The sequence below is a fragment of the Magallana gigas genome, chromosome 5 (assembly GCF_963853765.1).
Source record: "Magallana gigas chromosome 5, xbMagGiga1.1, whole genome shotgun sequence".
In the NCBI taxonomy this organism is placed as follows: Eukaryota; Metazoa; Mollusca; class Bivalvia; order Ostreida; family Ostreidae; genus Magallana; species Magallana gigas.
The window spans coordinates 14,384,129-14,402,334 of NC_088857.1; the positions used below are offsets into that span (position 1 = coordinate 14,384,129).

Genomic DNA, 18,206 nt, shown 5'->3' on the forward strand with positions numbered 1-18,206 from the left:
TAATACAAGAACAACACAGTATGAAAAGTAAGCATATTTATTATTTAACCATAACAGCAAGGGAGCAACACTGACACTCTAAAAAGTGGTGTCTTTTTTACAAGAATATAGAAAGTGTTTACATTCTTCTGGTGTCAACAAAATTCCAAGTTACTGGAAATACAAGATGTAACTTTGATCCAGGATAAGTTAAATAATTTTTATTTCATTCAATCATGAAACGAATCGCTATCCACTTCATGAATATTTTAATTTCTTGTTTCCTTACCACAGGTTAGACACTCTACCTTCGTACTGTAATGATAGTACGTAAGACCGATTTGCCTGTTACATGTCATATACGTTCTACTGTAAATTAATGAGACTTCATATATAATACACTTGCATAACTTTCCTTCTTACTGTAATTTTTTTTCACATATTTGTCTGTTGTCGGTTCTAATTTTATACATAAGAAATGATATTCTATTTCGTTCTGTTACAATGTATACTGTTAATCGATGTTGAACTCTATTGTGCTTGAACTATAATGCGTCCCATTTTACATTACGACCCGTACAAGGGTTATCAAACTAAATGATTACGAAGTCTTAAAACGATCGAGCTATTATCTATGTGAATTAAAAAAACAAACATTGAAAAAAAAAACTATCAAAATTTAATTTTTTTACGAAACAAAAAGTAAAAAAAAAATTAATAACAAAGTAGTCTATACGAAAAATGGCTGACATCATGAAACACCTTGTGCGACCTTATCTTTAAGTGCATTTGACCCATACAAATATGGACGTTTTAGTCAGTATGTTGTGTTTCAAAATTACCATCTTTCTCTGTTCGGGAGTGAGTGGATTCCTGATCGATAGCTCGAACAGTCCACTCAAGAACCCAGTCGCAACACAATCTTCACATAGAAGTAAGTGCATTTTGATGTCGTTGAATTTCAAGTGAATATTGTTTTATATTTATGATCAAGGATACTTTTTCACGTGGAATAAATCATTATACCTGTACAGGCAAAAATCGTACCAAAATTGTCGAAACTGAAATTGATTCCATAGTTGTTTATTACGCTATTAATACATATACACAACTTGTTAACATAATCTTATCAATATCAGTGTTTTATACAAATTTTCACCTGTAAAACAGTTGGTAAATCTAAAAATACCTTTTACAGATGTTATGTATTTAAAAGTACATGTATATATCGTTTTTCTGTTATTTGTCATTTAGATTAAGTTCAAGAAAAATATATGCATTCATTCACGGGTATAGAATTTTTTTCGCATTTTACTATATTTGAAATAAATTCTGTTTTGTTTAGACTGCAATTTGATAGAAGCAGATGTTGTTTTTCTTCTTGATGCATCGGGAAGTGTTGGCTCGGCTAATTTTTTCCAGCAAATAAATCTTGTGAAGACCTTTGTTGAAAACTCTAATATTGGGCCTTCAAATGTCCAAGTCAGTGTAGTAACTTTTTCAACAAGAGTTCAGGAAGTTTTCAATTTGAGCAGATACCAATCAAAAGAAGCACTTTTAAGTTCTATGAACACAATTAAATATTCAACTGGGTCCACTCATACATCTGAAGCAATCCTTTACGCTGTCCAGCACAGTTTCACTCACGCGGCGGGAGACCGTCCACTAGTGCCTAATTTCTTAGTTGTGGTGACAGATGGACGCTCAACTTTCCCTTCAAACACAACAGGGGCGGCGAATCTTGCTCACCAAGCTGGAATAATAACATTTGCAATAGGCATCGGAAGCTCTGTATCAAGACAAGAACTTCAGGATATCGCAACAAGCCCTCAACACGTTTTTCAAGTCCCAGATTTTAATGTTCTTTCTAAATTACACAGTGAGCTGACAACAAAGATATGTGAAGGTATTTTTCTTTTTACAGTACTTAATACATACTTTATCGTTTAAAGTTTGTATCCTTCATTAAAATCATTAGTCATATAGCTAACTGAATTGACAATTCAAAATACTACAGCATCGATGGTGTCATCAACTTCAACTTCCAGAATCAAATTTATTAGAACATTTAAGTTTAATGTAACTACAAAAAAGAAGTTTTAATCCTAACAAATGCATAGAAAATGCATGGAAATGGCAATTTGGGTGATACCAAATTCTATATTTTCTTGAAGTGAAATGATATGCTTAACCGACCTATTGGTTTCTAAATTTGTTCGTCGACATACTTTTACAATTCTACTTATTTATAACAAGTTGGCATTAAGCAAAACTATCGACAGTTGATTAAGAACGTCAGTAGTTTCCAAATTTTAAGTTTTGAAAATTCACTTCAACTAAGATCCCGTCCGTAATCTCAAAATCACATAATTACGCTTCGCGCGCTGTTTCAGCATCGTCATGAAAAATGTTTTCATAAAATGTTTTGAAGCATTATCCAGCAGTGTTTTATGCGCCAACAAATTACCAAGGTGTGTGGTCTACGGACGCATAGTATGTTTATCATACTTCACATGGGCCAAAGTCAACTGTATAAAATGTTGTCTAAACATATCAAATCTTTCTGCGACAAAAATTACAGTATAGTATTTTTTGTAAAGGTGATATAACCAATCTGAGAGTTTATTTTTTTCCCATTTAAATGAAATTTTGATTCATGTTGAAATCTGTTTTTGTAAAGTTGGAATATATATAGGAATTTAGAAATGCCTGTACGTCTATTTTAATGTCACAGTTGTAATATTTTCTTGATAGTCCCAAAGGCAATTTCAACGACAACAATCACGAGTACAGCAATTGCGTCATCAGTGAATGGTTTGTATTACGTCATATCTTCATGAACAATTCTTTACAAAAACATTTATCATTTGATTAAGAATCTAGGATAGTTGCGACGAACTGCTTAACATGTATCAGACTTTATTTTTGTGAATTTTGTCTTCTTTAAAAATGTACAGAAAGAATGGACAGAAGGTAACTTACTATTATACAAATTCAATTTCGTGCCGATTTAGCTTCGCGATTAACTTGTTATAAAATAATTTGCATTGCACTTTTGATATTATCGGAATTTATGTAAAATGTGTTCACTAAAATGGACTTATAAGGGTCTTCAACACCCCGTGACTTCTACTTTTTATTAAAGTACCTCACATCATGGCGATGTTAAGCGATTATGAAACTTTATATAGCAAAAGTTACCCTCTATTAAAATTTTTAAAAAACCCACCATTTATACCTCATTGTTTATTGAAATACATGCATTATACATAAATTTTTATATAATTTTCCCATTGCTTTATGAGGTGAGTTAGCTAGAAATTGGTATCAAGCAAAACCATTGTATCACCTGTTGATTGTGAAGGACAGTAGTTTCCAAATTCCAAGTTTTTAAAAAAAATGTACTTTTAGATTCCGTCTGTATTCTTAATATCACGCACATAATAATGTTTCATGGGCTGTTTTAGAATCAGCATGAAAAAAATTTCATAAAATGTTTTGAAGCATTATCCAGCAGTGTTTTATGCTCCAACAAATTACCAAGGTGTGAGGTCTACGGACGCACAGTATGTTCATCATACGTCACATGGGCCAAAGTCAACTGTCCACTCTATTGCGGCTTCTGTACCGGTAATGCATTAATTTTGTTCTTAAAACAGAAGACGCATCAGATGTTTTCTAAACATATAACATTTTGAGCGACAAAAATTACAGCATAGTATGTTTTGAATCTATGTCACAATAAAGTTCTACAAAATCCTTTTTAGCTCACCTGAGCCAAAGGCTCAAGTGAGCTTTTCTGATCACAATTTGTCCGTTGTCTGTCGTTGTCGTTGTCATCGTCGACGTTGTCGTTGTTGTAAACTTTTCACATTTTCATCTTCTTTATAAGAACCACTGGGCAGATTATAATCAAAATTGGCACAAAGCAACACTAGGTGAAGGGGATTAAAGTTTGTTCAAATGAAGGGCCACGCCCTCTTTAAAGGGGAAATAATTGAGAATTATTGAAAATTTGTTGGTATTTTTCAAAAATCTTCTTCTAAAAAACTATTCGGCCTGAAAAGCTTAAACTTGTGTGGAGGCATCCTCAGGTAGTGTAAATTCAAGTTTGTTAAAATCATGGTCCCCGGGGGTAGGGAGGGGCCACAAGAGGGGGATCAAGTTTTACATAGGAATACATAGAGAAAATATTTAAAAATCTTCCTCTCAAAACCTATCTAGCCAGAAAAGCTTCCATAGTTGTTTATTACGCTATTAATACATATACACAACTTGTTAACATAATCTTATCAATATCAGTGTTTTATACAAATTTTCACCTGTAAAACAGTTGGTAAATCTAAAAATACCTTTTACAGATGTTATGTATTTAAAAGTACATGTATATATCGTTTTTCTGTTATTTGTCATTTAGATTAAGTTCAAGAAAAATATATGCATTCATTCACGGGTATAGAATTTTTTTCGCATTTTACTATATTTGAAATAAATTCTGTTTTGTTTAGACTGCAGTTTGATAGAAGCAGATGTTGTTTTTCTTCTTGATGCATCGGGAAGTGTTGGCTCGGCTAATTTTTTCCAGCAAATAAATCTTGTGAAGACCTTTGTTGAAAACTCTAATATTGGGCCTTCAAATGTCCAAGTCAGTGTAGTAACTTTTTCAACAAGAGTTCAGGAAGTTTTCAATTTGAGCAGATACCAATCAAAAGAAGCACTTTTAAGTTCTATGAACACAATTAAATATTCAACTGGGTCCACTCATACATCTGAAGCAATCCTTTACGCTGTCCAGCACAGTTTCACTCACGCGGCGGGAGACCGTCCACTAGTGCCTAATTTCTTAGTTGTGGTGACAGATGGACGCTCAACTTTCCCTTCAAACACAACAGGGGCGGCGAATCTTGCTCACCAAGCTGGAATAATAACATTTGCAATAGGCATCGGAAGCTCTGTATCAAGACAAGAACTTCAGGATATCGCAACAAGCCCTCAACACGTTTTTCAAGTCCCAGATTTTAATGTTCTTTCTAAATTACACAGTGAGCTGACAACAAAGATATGTGAAGGTATTTTTCTTTTTACAGTACTTAATACATACTTTATCGTTTAAAGTTTGTATCCTTCATTAAAATCATTAGTCATATAGCTAACTGAATTGACAATTCAAAATACTACAGCATCGATGGTGTCATCAACTTCAACTTCCAGAATCAAATTTATTAGAACATTTAAGTTTAATGTAACTACAAAAAAGAAGTTTTAATCCTAACAAATGCATAGAAAATGCATGGAAATGGCAATTTGGGTGATACCAAATTCTATATTTTCTTGAAGTGAAATGATATGCTTAACCGACCTATTGGTTTCTAAATTTGTTCGTCGACATACTTTTACAATTCTACTTATTTATAACAAGTTGGCATTAAGCAAAACTATCGACAGTTGATTAAGAACGTCAGTAGTTTCCAAATTTTAAGTTTTGAAAATTCACTTCAACTAAGATCCCGTCCGTAATCTCAAAATCACATAATTACGCTTCGCGCGCTGTTTCAGCATCGTCATGAAAAATGTTTTCATAAAATGTTTTGAAGCATTATCCAGCAGTGTTTTATGCGCCAACAAATTACCAAGGTGTGAGGTCTACGGACGCATAGTATGTTTATCATACTTCACATGGGCCAAAGTCAACTGTATAAAATGTTGTCTAAACATATCAAATCTTTCTGCGACAAAAATTACAGTATAGTATTTTTTGTAAAGGTGATATAACCAATCTGAGAGTTTATTTTCCCCCATTTAAATGAAATTTTGATTCATGTTGAAATCTGTTTTTGTAAAGTTGGAATATATATAGGAATTTAGAAATGCCTGTACGTCTTTTTTAATGTCACAGTTGTAATATTTTCTTGATAGTCCCAAAGGCAATTTCAACGACAACAATCACGAGTACAGCAATTGCGTCATCAGTGAATGGTTTGTATTACGTCATAACTTCATGAACAATTCTTTACAAAAACATTTATCATTTGATTAAGAATCTAGGATAGTTGCGACGAACTGCTTAACATGTATCAGACTTTATTTTTGTGAATTTTGTCTTCTTTAAAAATGTACAGAAAGAATGGACAGAAGGTAACTTACTATTATACAAATTCAATTTCGTGCCGATTTAGCTTCGCGATTAACTTGTTATCAAATAATTTGCATTGCACTTTTGATATTATCGGAAATTATGTAAAATGTGTTCACTAAAATGGACTTATAAGGGTCTTCAACACCCCGTGACTTCTACTTTTTATTAAGTACCTCACATCATGGCGATGTTAAGCGATTATGAAACTTTATATAGCAAAAGTTACCCTCTATTAAAATTTAAAAAAACCCACCATTTATACCTTTAATATCTCTCATTGTTTATTGAAATACATGCATTATACATAAATTTTTATATAATTTTCCCATTGCTTTATGAGGTGAGTTAGCTAGAAATTGGTATCAAGCAAAACCATTGTATCACCTGTTGATTGTGAAGGACAGTAGTTTCCAAATTCCAAGTTTTTAAAAAAAATGTACTTTTAGATTCCGTCTGTATTCTTAATATCACGCACATAATAATGTTTCATGGGCTGTTTTAGAATCAGCATGAAAAAAATTTCATAAAATGTTTTGAAGCATTATCCAGCAGTGTTTTATGCTCCAACAAATTACCAAGGTGTGAGGTCTACGGACGCACAGTATGTTCATCATACGTCACATGGGCCAAAGTCAACTGTCCACTCTATTGCGGCTTCTGTACCGGTAATGCATTTGTTCTTAAAACAGAAGACGCATCAGATGTTTTCTAAACATATAACATTTTGAGCGACAAAAATTACAGCATAGTATGTTTTGAATCTATGTCACAATAAAGTTCTACAAAATCACCTGAGCCAAAGGCTCAAGTGAGCTTTTCTGATCACAATTTGTCCGTTGTCTGTCGTTGTCGTTGTCATCGTCGACGTTGTCGTTGTTGTAAACTTTTCACATTTTCATCTTCTTTATAAGAACCACTGGGCAGATTATAATCAAAATTGGCACAAAGCAACACTAGGTGAAGGGGATTAAAGTTTGTTCAAATGAAGGGCCACGCCCTCTTTAAAGGGGAAATAATTGAGAATTATTGAAAATTTGTTGGTATTTTTCAAAAATCTTCTTCTAAAAAACAATTCGGCCTGAAAAGCTTAAACTAGTGTGGAGGCATCCTCAGGTAGTGTAAATTCAAGTTTGTTAAAATCATGGTCCCCGGGGGTAGGGAGGGGCCACAAGAGGGGGATCAAGTTTTACATAGGAATACATAGAGAAAATATTTAAAAATCTTCCTCTCAAAACCTATCTAGCCAGAAAAGCTCAAATTAAAATGGAAACATCCTCAGATAATGTAGATTCAAATTTGTTAAAATCATGGTCCCCGGGAGTAGGGTGGGACCACAATTGGGGGATCAAGTTTTACATAGAATTATATATATAGAGAAAACCTTTAAAAATCTTCTTCTCAAAAACTATTTGGCCAGAAAAGCTCAAGTTAAAATGGAAACATCCTCAGATAGTGTAGATTCAAGTTTGTTCAAAGCATGGTCCCCGGGGATAGGGAGGGGCTACAAGAGGGGGATCAAGTTTTACATAGGAATATATAGAGAAAATCTTTAAAAATGTTCCTCTCAAAAACTATCAGGCCATAAAAGCTCAAATTCAAATGGGAGTATCCTCAGATAATGTAGATTCAGGTTTGTTAAAATCATGGTCCCCGGGGGTAGGGTGGGGCCACAAGAGGGGGATCAAGTTTTACATAGGAATATATAGAGAAAATCTTTAAAAATCTTCTTCTCAAAAACTATCAGGCCATAAAAGCTCAAATTAAAATGGAAACATCCTCAGATAGTGTAGATTCAAGTTTGTTCAAATCATGGTCCCCGGGGATAGGGAGGGGCTACAAGAGGGGGATCAAGTTTTACATAGGAATGTATAGAGAAAATCTTTAAAAATCTTCTTCTCAAAAACTATCAGGCCATAAAAGCTCAAATTAAAATGGTAGCATCCTCAGATAATGTAGATTCAAATTTGTTTAAATCATAGTCCCAGGTGGTATGGTGGGGCCACAATGAGGTAATGGAAGCAGATGCTACATGTGTATACATGAAATATACAAGGGGCAGGAATCACAGGCAGTAGGTTGGTATGATAGAGGTCGGGTCTGCTTCTCACTTTATTGCGAATAGTTAACTCCAAAAGCAATTTTTGAGTAAACCCAAAGTAAACCCCGAGTGGACCCAAATTTTCAAAAAGTAAACTCTAAGTAAACCCAGAACGTAAACCCGGGGTTTAGTTGGGGGGTTTACTCTGGTGTTAGGTTGGGTCTGATCGGTATCGGTATTGTAGTGTAGATTTAAGTTTGTTCAAATCATGGTCTCGGGGGGAGGGAGGGGCCACAATTGCGGGATCATGTTTTACATAGAAATACATAGAGAAAATATTTAAAAATCTTCTCAAAAACTATCAGGCCAGAAAAGCTCAAATTAAAATGGGAGCATCCTCAGATAGTGCAGATTGAAGTTTGTTAAAATCATGGTCCCCGGGGGTACGGAGGGGCCACTATTGGGGGATCAAGTTTTACATAGGAATATATAAAGAAAATCTTTAAAAATCTTCTTCTCAAAAAGAATTAGGCCAGGAAAGCTCAAATTTGAGTGGAAGCATCCTCAGATAGTGTAGATTCAAGTTTACAAAATCACAGTCCCTAGTAGTAGGGCGGGGCCGTGATGGCGGTTTGAATTTCTACATAGGAATATATAGAGAAAATCTTTAAAAATATTATGGGAAAGTTTTCGGTCCAAAACTCAGTCCTTAGTGTGAAAGCACAGGTTATGCAGATTTAAATTTGATGAAACCATGATTCCCTAGAGAATTGTGGGGCCACGAAATGGGGGGAGGGTATATAGGAATAGAGAAAAATCTTCTTACAGGTACAACAACAAAAGGGGCTTGGTATTTACCCCCAAAAAAGGTGGATAAAAATTGGCAGATTTTCAATTTTTTTAGCAAGATCTACTGTACTTAGTTGTCAAGATATTTTGATACTGTAATGCTAATTTGATCAGAATTAAGGCAATTGTTGCTCAGGTGAGCGATGTGGCCCCTGGGCCTCTTGTTATTTTGTGTTACTTCGTTAACGTTTCTATAAAATATAACAATTTGTATCTAGTATACACCTTAAAAAAGTAAAGTCTGATAAAGAATTGTTTTTCATGGAATGAAAGAAGAATAAAAAACATTTCCATAATGAGATTGAGTTGATTCGAAAAACACAATAACATGTTACATAGATACCATACATGTTTCTATACTATTTGCCGAACAATTGTTACACTTATAGTTGTCTTCGATGTAGTTGCTCTAAACACAGATAAATTCTTGAATTGGAAAATAGAAGTTATTTCCTTTTATTTTCCTCTTTTTTTTAAAATTTATACCAAATATGTTTAACCGTTTTTTAAAAATGTATACTACATGTATATGTATATATATTTGTTATCAACCTTTATTTTTGGATAGTTTGATAGTGTGAGGACGGTCTTTTGTTTTGTCATTTATTTTGAGATTTATGAGAACGTTTAGAGCATGTGATTTTATACACTTCCAATCATTTGTATTTAGACATAGAAAAATATTTTTAGCAATATACAATACCGATCAGACCCAATCTAACACCAGAGTAAACCCCAACTAAACCCCGAGTTTATTTTTTGGGTTTACTTTGGGTTTACTTTTTGAAAATTTGGTTCCACTCGAGGTTTACTTTGGGTTTACTCGAGAATTGCTTTTGGAGTTAACTATACGCACTGAAGTGTGAATCAGACCCATCTTTTATCATACCAACCTACTGCCTGTGATTTCTGCCCCTTGTATACTCCGAATACACATGTAGCATCTGCTTTCAGGGTATACTTCTGATTGGGATTTATTCTCTGTGTCCACTCTGCATTTACTTGGGGTTTATTATGGATCCACTCTAGTAAACCCAGAGTAAACCCAGAAAGTAAACCTAGGGTTTAGTTGGGGTTAACTTTTTGTTAGGTTGGGTCTGATCGGTACTGTAGAACTAATAAGCAATATAACATATATTGCCTTGCACTTTTCATGATTATTTTTTTTGTGATCGATTTATGATTAGATAGGTTAATCGAATGATAATGTGGCTGTAGGTCACAACTACAACGACAGTTATTTTCTTTATCACAAGATTGAGTAATTCTGTCTTTTGTGAAACTTCGTTATATGTTCATTAATACATGTATCAGCAGTTTTATTCCAATTATGTAATAATTGAACATTTTTTGATACTCGAGTAAAATATTAGTTTCCATTTCAAAGCATTATTATTCTAATATTAATTTATTCTTTTTACTTGTGTTTCATGTTATCTACATTATGTCCTATTTATTTGATTGTAGCATCTCCAACAACAACACTTCCATCATCGACTACTAAAACAGGTTTGCTCTTAAACTGTAAATACATTGTAAGACACAACATCAATATGTTTTATCTGTATACATTTTATTTCATGAAATCTGATTGGAAAATTTTTAACACCAATTTGTTTTACCGCATTGACAAATCATGCTGAAAGGAAGCATGTACCATTACCAACTCTTGGTGTTATGTACAGGTGTACTTATTCTTTTTATTCAGGCTGTAGAATGAAATGTTCTAAAACACATGATAAAATATTCCTAGTTTTCGGTTTAATTGTGCCATTCATAAAATGATATCAAAATGTAAATATTTGTGCATATTCCAAAAATATTACTGAGGGAGTCTATGTACGAGGCAAAAAGGTCTTATCCACACACAAAAAAAATATAATTTTTACTTTTGATATTTTTAATTCAAGTCATAAAATCATGTAAATGTGTTAATTTAAGAGTTAACGTGTCCTGCATGTGATGAAAATCTAAACTGTGTTTGGAATCGGGCATGTTTCCATGGAGAAGTTTGCATGATTCGCCAATATCACAACACACCGTTCACAGTGCATTGTTCGAAGGTAGGTCTCAGTAGAATATCGGTATTGATTAGGGCTCTCCTATTGTTAATATCAAGTTCTTAACTAATCTGTATATTCTTAATTCTTAGAAACAAGACTGCATCTTTATGAAGACTTTTGTGAAAGGTGCAGAGATAATGTGTTGCGAAGATCATCAGTGCATCTCCAATATCGTGTCATAGGAGTACAACCAGATACATGAACTGTCAGATATGCTGTAGTTGATGTTTTTAAAATACAAATGGGATGTTTTATTAAAGTTTAGTCCTAAATTGTTTGCACTTTCCAATCCTCATTAAGCTATTTGTAACTTTAAAATTTTTATCAATGATTATTTTTTTTTTGTTATGTATTGTATTTAATACAAAGGTTGATCCAACTGGTTGGCAACGTATGCTATTCAATGGTAAAAATATGCATAAGTGAAAATGTTTTTTTAAAAGAGAGCACGATGCAGTATGGGGAAATCATCGACAAATTTATTTGATTAGGACCCGACATTTACATTTTGCATTAATATTCATGTAATTTGATAACATGACACCATATTTTTTATCGGATCAAGCAGCTATAAATCCAAAATTGAAATTCAATTGAAATTTTTAACCTATATGCCTTTTTTATGTAGAATGTATCTAAGGACTTATAATTACGAATTACAGACTGCATGTTAGCAACAAAAATTGATTCAGCTTCGAGATTTGTCAAAATACACAAAGACAAGGTTAAAGTACTCAGTCTCATGTTAATGAATGAACGCCACATTATAACCAAGCAATAACAGGCACGTCACTGAAATGCGCTTGGATAACTCCAGTAAGGAATGATCGAGATAACAATAAAACTATTCTCTTATCTGTTTCTGAAGATTGATATTATAACCTGTTCCAAGACAAGTTTGGTGAACATGAAGGGTTTGTGTACATTTACAGTTTGTCTACTTTTGTCAGGTAAGAACAAGTCTTGTTAAGAAATTTCAAATATATATTCGAGTTAAACTTCCTAAAGATAAATTGATTTACTGGTGCATTATTTGTCACTTGATAAAAACATGTTAATCCCAAACAATTTTCTCTCCTGATTAAATCTGGACAAACCTAGTACATGTACGTATACCCCCCCCCCTCCAATTCTTTCTGATCCTCCTTGCAAATAATTCAACCGTTCATGTATCTGACCCTTACATCAACTAGATATGCTGGGAGTATTTTATCATAATTCTCCGGTGATTTTATTTTACACTTTTATTTTAATTAAAGCAATAAGATTCTTTTAAATTAAATATATCTTTTAAAATGACATTACAAAGTATTGATAAGTGTTAAATGATAAAACTGTTCCTAGTCTGACTTCAACCATTCATTTGCTATTTCACCTTTACAGTACAATGTTTTCTTCCACTCAAACACGGATGAATGAAAGATTTATTAATTATTATACTTCTTGTTAAATACTGAAGTCTGATTGGTTTAGACGCAGTTGATAATCGGTTCGATTACCCTCAGCTTTAGCAACACAGTTGGCAACGGGTAACACAACGAATTGTTACATGCGTGTAAATTATGCGCGTACGGTTCGCCGTAGAATTCATTTTATTTCTATATAAAAGCAGTAAAATTTTCTTTAAAAATAAGACATTTAGTATAATAAAATAAATAGTGCCTGTTTGGGAGGGTAACTGTTGAAATTAACACCCCGAGAAAACCATTGTCAACTGATGCGAAGCGCTATTTATATAATAGCATACACTGAAAAGTTTAATTAAGGAGACTTGTTGGAGTGCACGTTCATGTTGATAAGCAAAGGTTTTCTAACTCTTGGTCATCATTTGTTATACCACTACATGGTCTGTAGCCGCTGTGATCTCATACTTTTTCATCTCTTCAATTTAATCCCAGATACATGTAGGAAATAATGATTTAACGAGGTCGAGTACAATTCAAGTGCACATGATTCTGTGCATCTTTTCATTTTAATTTATGCAGTTGTAGGAGCGAAGTTATTATGATTTTCTTTTTCATCGTCTTTTGACTTAAAATTAACGTTCTTCGCAACGTTAATGACTTTAAAAATTGTGATTTTATTACATTTTTCAGTTAAAATGCTAAAATGACTCTAACCACAGCTCCAGTTTCCTGCAATGTTAACTATGCATTAAACCAAAGAACATGTTTGACTCGCTTTATATATTATAGACTGCCGCATTGAATTTCACAAATCTGACAATCGTTATCTGTGCATTCATCGATGTCACTAAATAACGTTGCAGTGTCCGGCTGTCTGTCTGCCTCCCTGGGATCTTCAGTCTGTGTCGGACACACCGTGTTCTGTTTCGTGGACCCGTGCATGGTGTCTCGCTGTACCTATCCGGGGGCTCATTGTGTGTAAGTTATAATTATACGTATGTTTTCAATCGTACACATTTACTCTCATTTACGTCTAAATTTATACTTTTTTGATGTTGTTTACCAAAAAGAACACATAGTCTCTAAATTTCCAAAAGAGCAACCAAGCATATGATATAAATTCTAATTGTTCGAGAAACTGCAGCATTCTTTATGTGGTGCCTGTAGAAAATGGTTGAAATACGTGAATTAGACTTACACGTAGCTTGTGTAGATCTGTTACTCGATTAATCCTAAGGTGACGTTTGTAGGTCTAACTACTGCGGTGGATGTCACGCGTTCTGGTATGACGGTCACGTCCGACTGTCCACGGAGCAGTGTGCTGGTTCTACAGAGAACCATTCTACAACAATGGCGGCCCTGATTCCTCCATTCTGATATGATCTTATTTAATTTGAAATAATATAAACCTTATTCCAATTCTAATTTTATCAATGACATTGAATAAAAGTTATAAGAAATTGTTATATTCTTGTTTTTATCTTCAATTTTGTTTTCAATGTTCATACATATATATTCGTACAAAAATTAGACACGTGAAAAGCTGTCAATGTGACAGCAAACCGGATTTTCTTTAATGTGCACTGTATCCATAATTCAAGTCAACCCTGAATTGATAAACACTACCTACCCTATACAGTGAAATGGAGTACCCATATAAAGAATTTTGCCTAAAAATGACTAAGTTCAAAAGATGGTATTTTTTTCATATATATTATCATAAATCAAAATCCTAGCAATATGCACACCTCTGATATACATGTATTTACAAATGATCTGCAAAAGAATAACTTCCTATCTTGAAAACTATTGGAGGAGTTATCCGTACAATGAGGATACTCTTTGGCAGCCCCCCCCCCCCCCCCCCCGCCCAACCGCCCGCCATTTTTACCATTTTAATAACCGGATTTTTCTGTTGGAAAACCTGGTTTGAAAAATGTATATCACATTGTCAAAGGTATAAATCGATCGGAAATATCTTGATGAAATACCATACAAACGAATTAATAAAAAGAAAGAAATGTTTTATTTAATATATGCATTTGATACGCTCATTTGTGGTGAATGATGATTTAAAATAAATTGATTGGTCAAGTCTCATGTCAAATACGAAATAAAACTACGAAGGTTGAGTAAAAATAACTAATAACTTTAATAAATAGCATGAACAATTTTATGTCATCTGATCATTAAGATAAATAATTAAATATTGATGATATTTTATTGTAAAAAATGTCATATGGACACTGACATAATAATCTCGCACTGCATTATTATGCTCTTAAATCTCATAATATAATTACGTTAAACTTCACCAAAAATTGCATCAGCCTAGTTATAAAAGTACATGTATACTGACTTAATATATTTTTTCATATTGTCGAGCTACTGACCTCTTTTTAAGATGTCTCTTACCTTGATCCCAGGATATCCCTTTATAAATCTCTTTCCTTTCTCAAATCTTAGAATTACTCTTAGGTTAAATTTCAAGGAAGGGTCGTGAACATGTATGCTGATGCCAAATATGGAATGTAAGTTAAAACGAATAAGGTTCCTGAAACGCACCGAGTCTCATAAGTTCCTTAACGTAAACAGTGAGAAAGTGAGATAACACTTTTCATTTATATAGAATGTCATAGCATGTCTGGGTTTAGTCTAGTAGATATGAAAGGTCTAACTTTTCTTATACGTTTCCTTTTATTGTCAGGTAAGAACAAGCTATGAATTTCAATTATTAATTAACTAATAATAATATTTTTGTTTTTAATTAAGATTGAAACTTGAGCTTTGGACAGTATATTATTTCCTGATTAGTTTATTAGAACGTGTAAATCCTTAAGGAGGCTGGATGATCAACAATTTACCATCAGATCTACCCAAACTTTTCAGTTATGATTGCTGAATAAATCTTAAACTATTATTTAGTAAAGAAAAATCCATATGTTTTAACTTTTAAATTTATGCATTTCCCTATATTTTTATATAGAGATCTTAATTTAAAGGAGATCAATACAGTCTAAAATTGGCCATCGAACCCTAACAACGGTTTTCTAAGACGATAGATTGAATAGTATTTGCTTTTTGTTCGAATTGTCTACAAGCGCCCTGCCTATCACCCTGGGCTACGTTGATAAATTACAATGACGGTGAATAATTTGTAGTGTGACAAATACAGGTAATGATAAGTGAAACGTTTTGGTGAAAAACACTAATTTTTTTTATCCATTATGGGCTGAGACTCCATTATATAAATCAATGATAAAAACTTTACCTTTAAATTAAAGTACTTTTAGGGTGGATCTCAAGACCTATTCATACCTAAATTTTGCAATTTATGGCATTACACGCTGTGCAGCAGCTTAATTTGAAAACCTATGTCTGTCGTGTTTACAGAATGAAAGCACATTATTGTCTCGCATCGTAAAATTTATACTATAAACAATGCATACAAGACAAAAATTTCAACTACAATTGAAAATCGTCCATCATTATTGCTCCAAATAGGGGATATTTAACGCCCTCTACGACCCTGTTCAATTTGGACGACACAGACTTCGGTTTAGAACAGTTCAACTGTTTAATTGAATTCAATTCAATCATAAACTTTTTCATAAAGACATTAAGAACAAGAAAATATTCCAACTAAGATCAATTTTGACTCAATGTTATTTTCTGCATATTAATTGCTCCCTGTGTATAGAGATTAGCACGACCCCAGGTAGACTGCAAGCCCTAGAGGCTTTCTTCTTCTTCCAATACAGTTCTTTCTGGCTTTCACACTTTTAGAAATTAAGCCCCGAACTCACCTGAGATTTACCACCCGGTAAAAAATGTTCGGCCTATAAAGGGGCATAGTCACGATTTTGGTCAAAAATTATTTTTTTGATTTTAATGTTTACATTGCTTCAGTAAGGAATTTTTAATTATGTAACTAAAATTTGAGTGACATCCGTTGAGTTATTAGCGAGTTACAGTGCTAGCAATTCTTTACTATGTAAACAAAGCTTTTGTTTACATTTTGAATTTTGAAGTGAAAAGTCTAAACTTTAGACGTTAAGCGTTAGGAACTGTTTATTTATGCTTAAGATGAATAAGAAAAGGACAAATCAGCTTAAAAAAGATTTTTTATTGGTATATTGAACCTATATAAACAAAAACAGGGCACGAGCATTGTTTACATAACAAAGATTTACGAGTTCTATATCTTGCTTATTAAATAATGACTGGCTGTCAAATTTCATTTGATCATAAGAAATGCATTTCTAAAGCATTGTAAATAATAAAGCAGAAAAATTGAATTTGACCAAAATCGTTACTATGCCCCTTTAAGTGTTATAAAGAAATATAAAGCGGCATGGTCACGATTTCTATTCAAATTCTATTTTCTAGATTTATTGTTAAAATTACAATGTTTAAAGCATGCATTCCTAATGATCGACTAAAATCGTACTTGTCTAGAGAAATTACATGTAGCAAGCTACAGAGCTCACAATTTTTTGTTATGTAATCTAGGCTTGTGCCATATTTTCATCTGCTAAATCATTTTGAACATACATGTAGATGAACCGTTCCTACCGTTTGTCACATTCATTTTAGGTCTAAAACTTAAATTTTCTATTCTGAATCAACATGATCATAATGAAAAACATCACATGAAAACATAACATAGAATTGTCAGCTAGGTATCTCACTTATATCTTTACGACTGACACTCCAATTTTAGTTGACTATTGGAAATGCCTTACGGAAGCATTATAAACATTAAAAACGGAAATTTTGAGCGACGCACTAGATTCTACAATTATTATTATTATAGTTATCACTGCACTTCCTTTTCAGTGTCAGTTTCTCAGCATGATGGCCAATATTCGTCATGTACGTCGATGTGTTTGCGTGATCCGTGTGTGACGTCTCTCTGTACTTATCCGGGAGCTCGTTGTTTGTACGTTTCGGGGTTTTTAAAAAAATATTTTAATATTGTTTACATTTATATTCTTTTGTGTGTATTAAAGTTTTTCTAGATCGAACTTACTACATGCATTCCAAGCACCAAAATGCACCGTTCACAATATATACATCAGTGTGAGAGATTTTTATTAAAATGTACTTTGAAGATAAAATGTTCTCTGAGCATGTAAAAGATTTCTATTCAAAGCTAATTAATGTAGATATCATGGTAGTAGAATAATAGTATAAATTGTAGCAGGCTTGGGGCGAATTACAAAGTAAAGTAATGCATTACATTACCATTACTTCATGAATTGGGGCATTTTACCATTTATTTACCATTACTTAATTTTCTTGAAGTAATGCATTACATTACCGTTAAATGAGTAAAGTAATGCATTACCATTACCATTCCTTTGTGAAAAGTCAATAAGATTTAAAAAAGTAATTTAAAAGCTAAATAAAGAGAGTTTTCATGGATGTTTCATAAATAAAACATGCTTAAACATATTTACAAGTTCATATTATGTAGTTGAAAGTTGTATGTAGGACTAACTACTGCGGTGGATGCGCAGCTGTTTGGTTAGATGGAGACAGGCGACTGACCACAGAGGAATGTGGTGGTACAGAAGCACCTTCTGCAGCGCCTATTATAATAACTAAGTGCTTAGACACTCTATCAAACTGTGCTACCTATGGTCGTTCAGCTTGTTTGCCACCGTACACATTATGGGCCAGAAAACATTGTCCTTTGTTTTGTGGCTTTTGCACAGGTAATAAAATCATCC

General features: G+C 33.2%; 1 protein-coding gene and 2 long non-coding RNA genes across 5 annotated transcripts; all 3 read left to right on the forward strand.

The window, feature by feature from the left end:
• Positions 1–781: 781 nt before the first annotated feature.
• Positions 782–11,337, forward strand: LOC105328325 (cartilage matrix protein). 2 transcript variants are annotated; one of them, XM_034471481.2, is made up of 10 exons: positions 782–913; positions 1,325–1,885; positions 2,734–2,793; positions 3,484–3,609; positions 4,488–5,048; positions 5,896–5,955; positions 6,655–6,780; positions 10,470–10,511; positions 10,944–11,065; positions 11,155–11,337. In XM_034471481.2, exons 1-10 carry the CDS (start codon positions 784–786, stop codon positions 11,245–11,247), a joined length of 1,881 nt encoding a protein of 626 aa, XP_034327372.2. In that variant the 5' UTR covers positions 782–783; the 3' UTR covers positions 11,248–11,337. The 2 variants fall into 2 exon arrangements, with proteins under 2 accessions (XP_034327372.2, XP_065940261.1); XM_066084189.1 differs by lacking the exon at positions 2,734–2,793.
• A 520-nt stretch (positions 11,338–11,857) lies between these two features.
• Positions 11,858–13,935, forward strand: LOC117689767 (uncharacterized). Its single transcript, XR_010713903.1, has 3 exons — positions 11,858–12,015; positions 13,335–13,449; positions 13,722–13,935. It is a non-coding gene; the product is annotated as an uncharacterized lncRNA (long non-coding RNA).
• Positions 13,936–15,075: 1,140 nt separating this feature from the next.
• On the forward strand, positions 15,076–18,126 carry LOC105328328 (uncharacterized). Of its 2 annotated transcripts, XR_010713905.1 has the most exons (4): positions 15,109–15,178; positions 15,458–15,646; positions 17,311–17,413; positions 17,968–18,126. It is a non-coding gene; the product is annotated as an uncharacterized lncRNA (long non-coding RNA). The 2 variants fall into 2 exon arrangements; XR_010713904.1 differs by lacking the exon at positions 15,458–15,646 and having other exon boundaries at positions 15,076–15,178.
• The last annotated feature ends 80 nt before the right edge of the window (positions 18,127–18,206 follow it).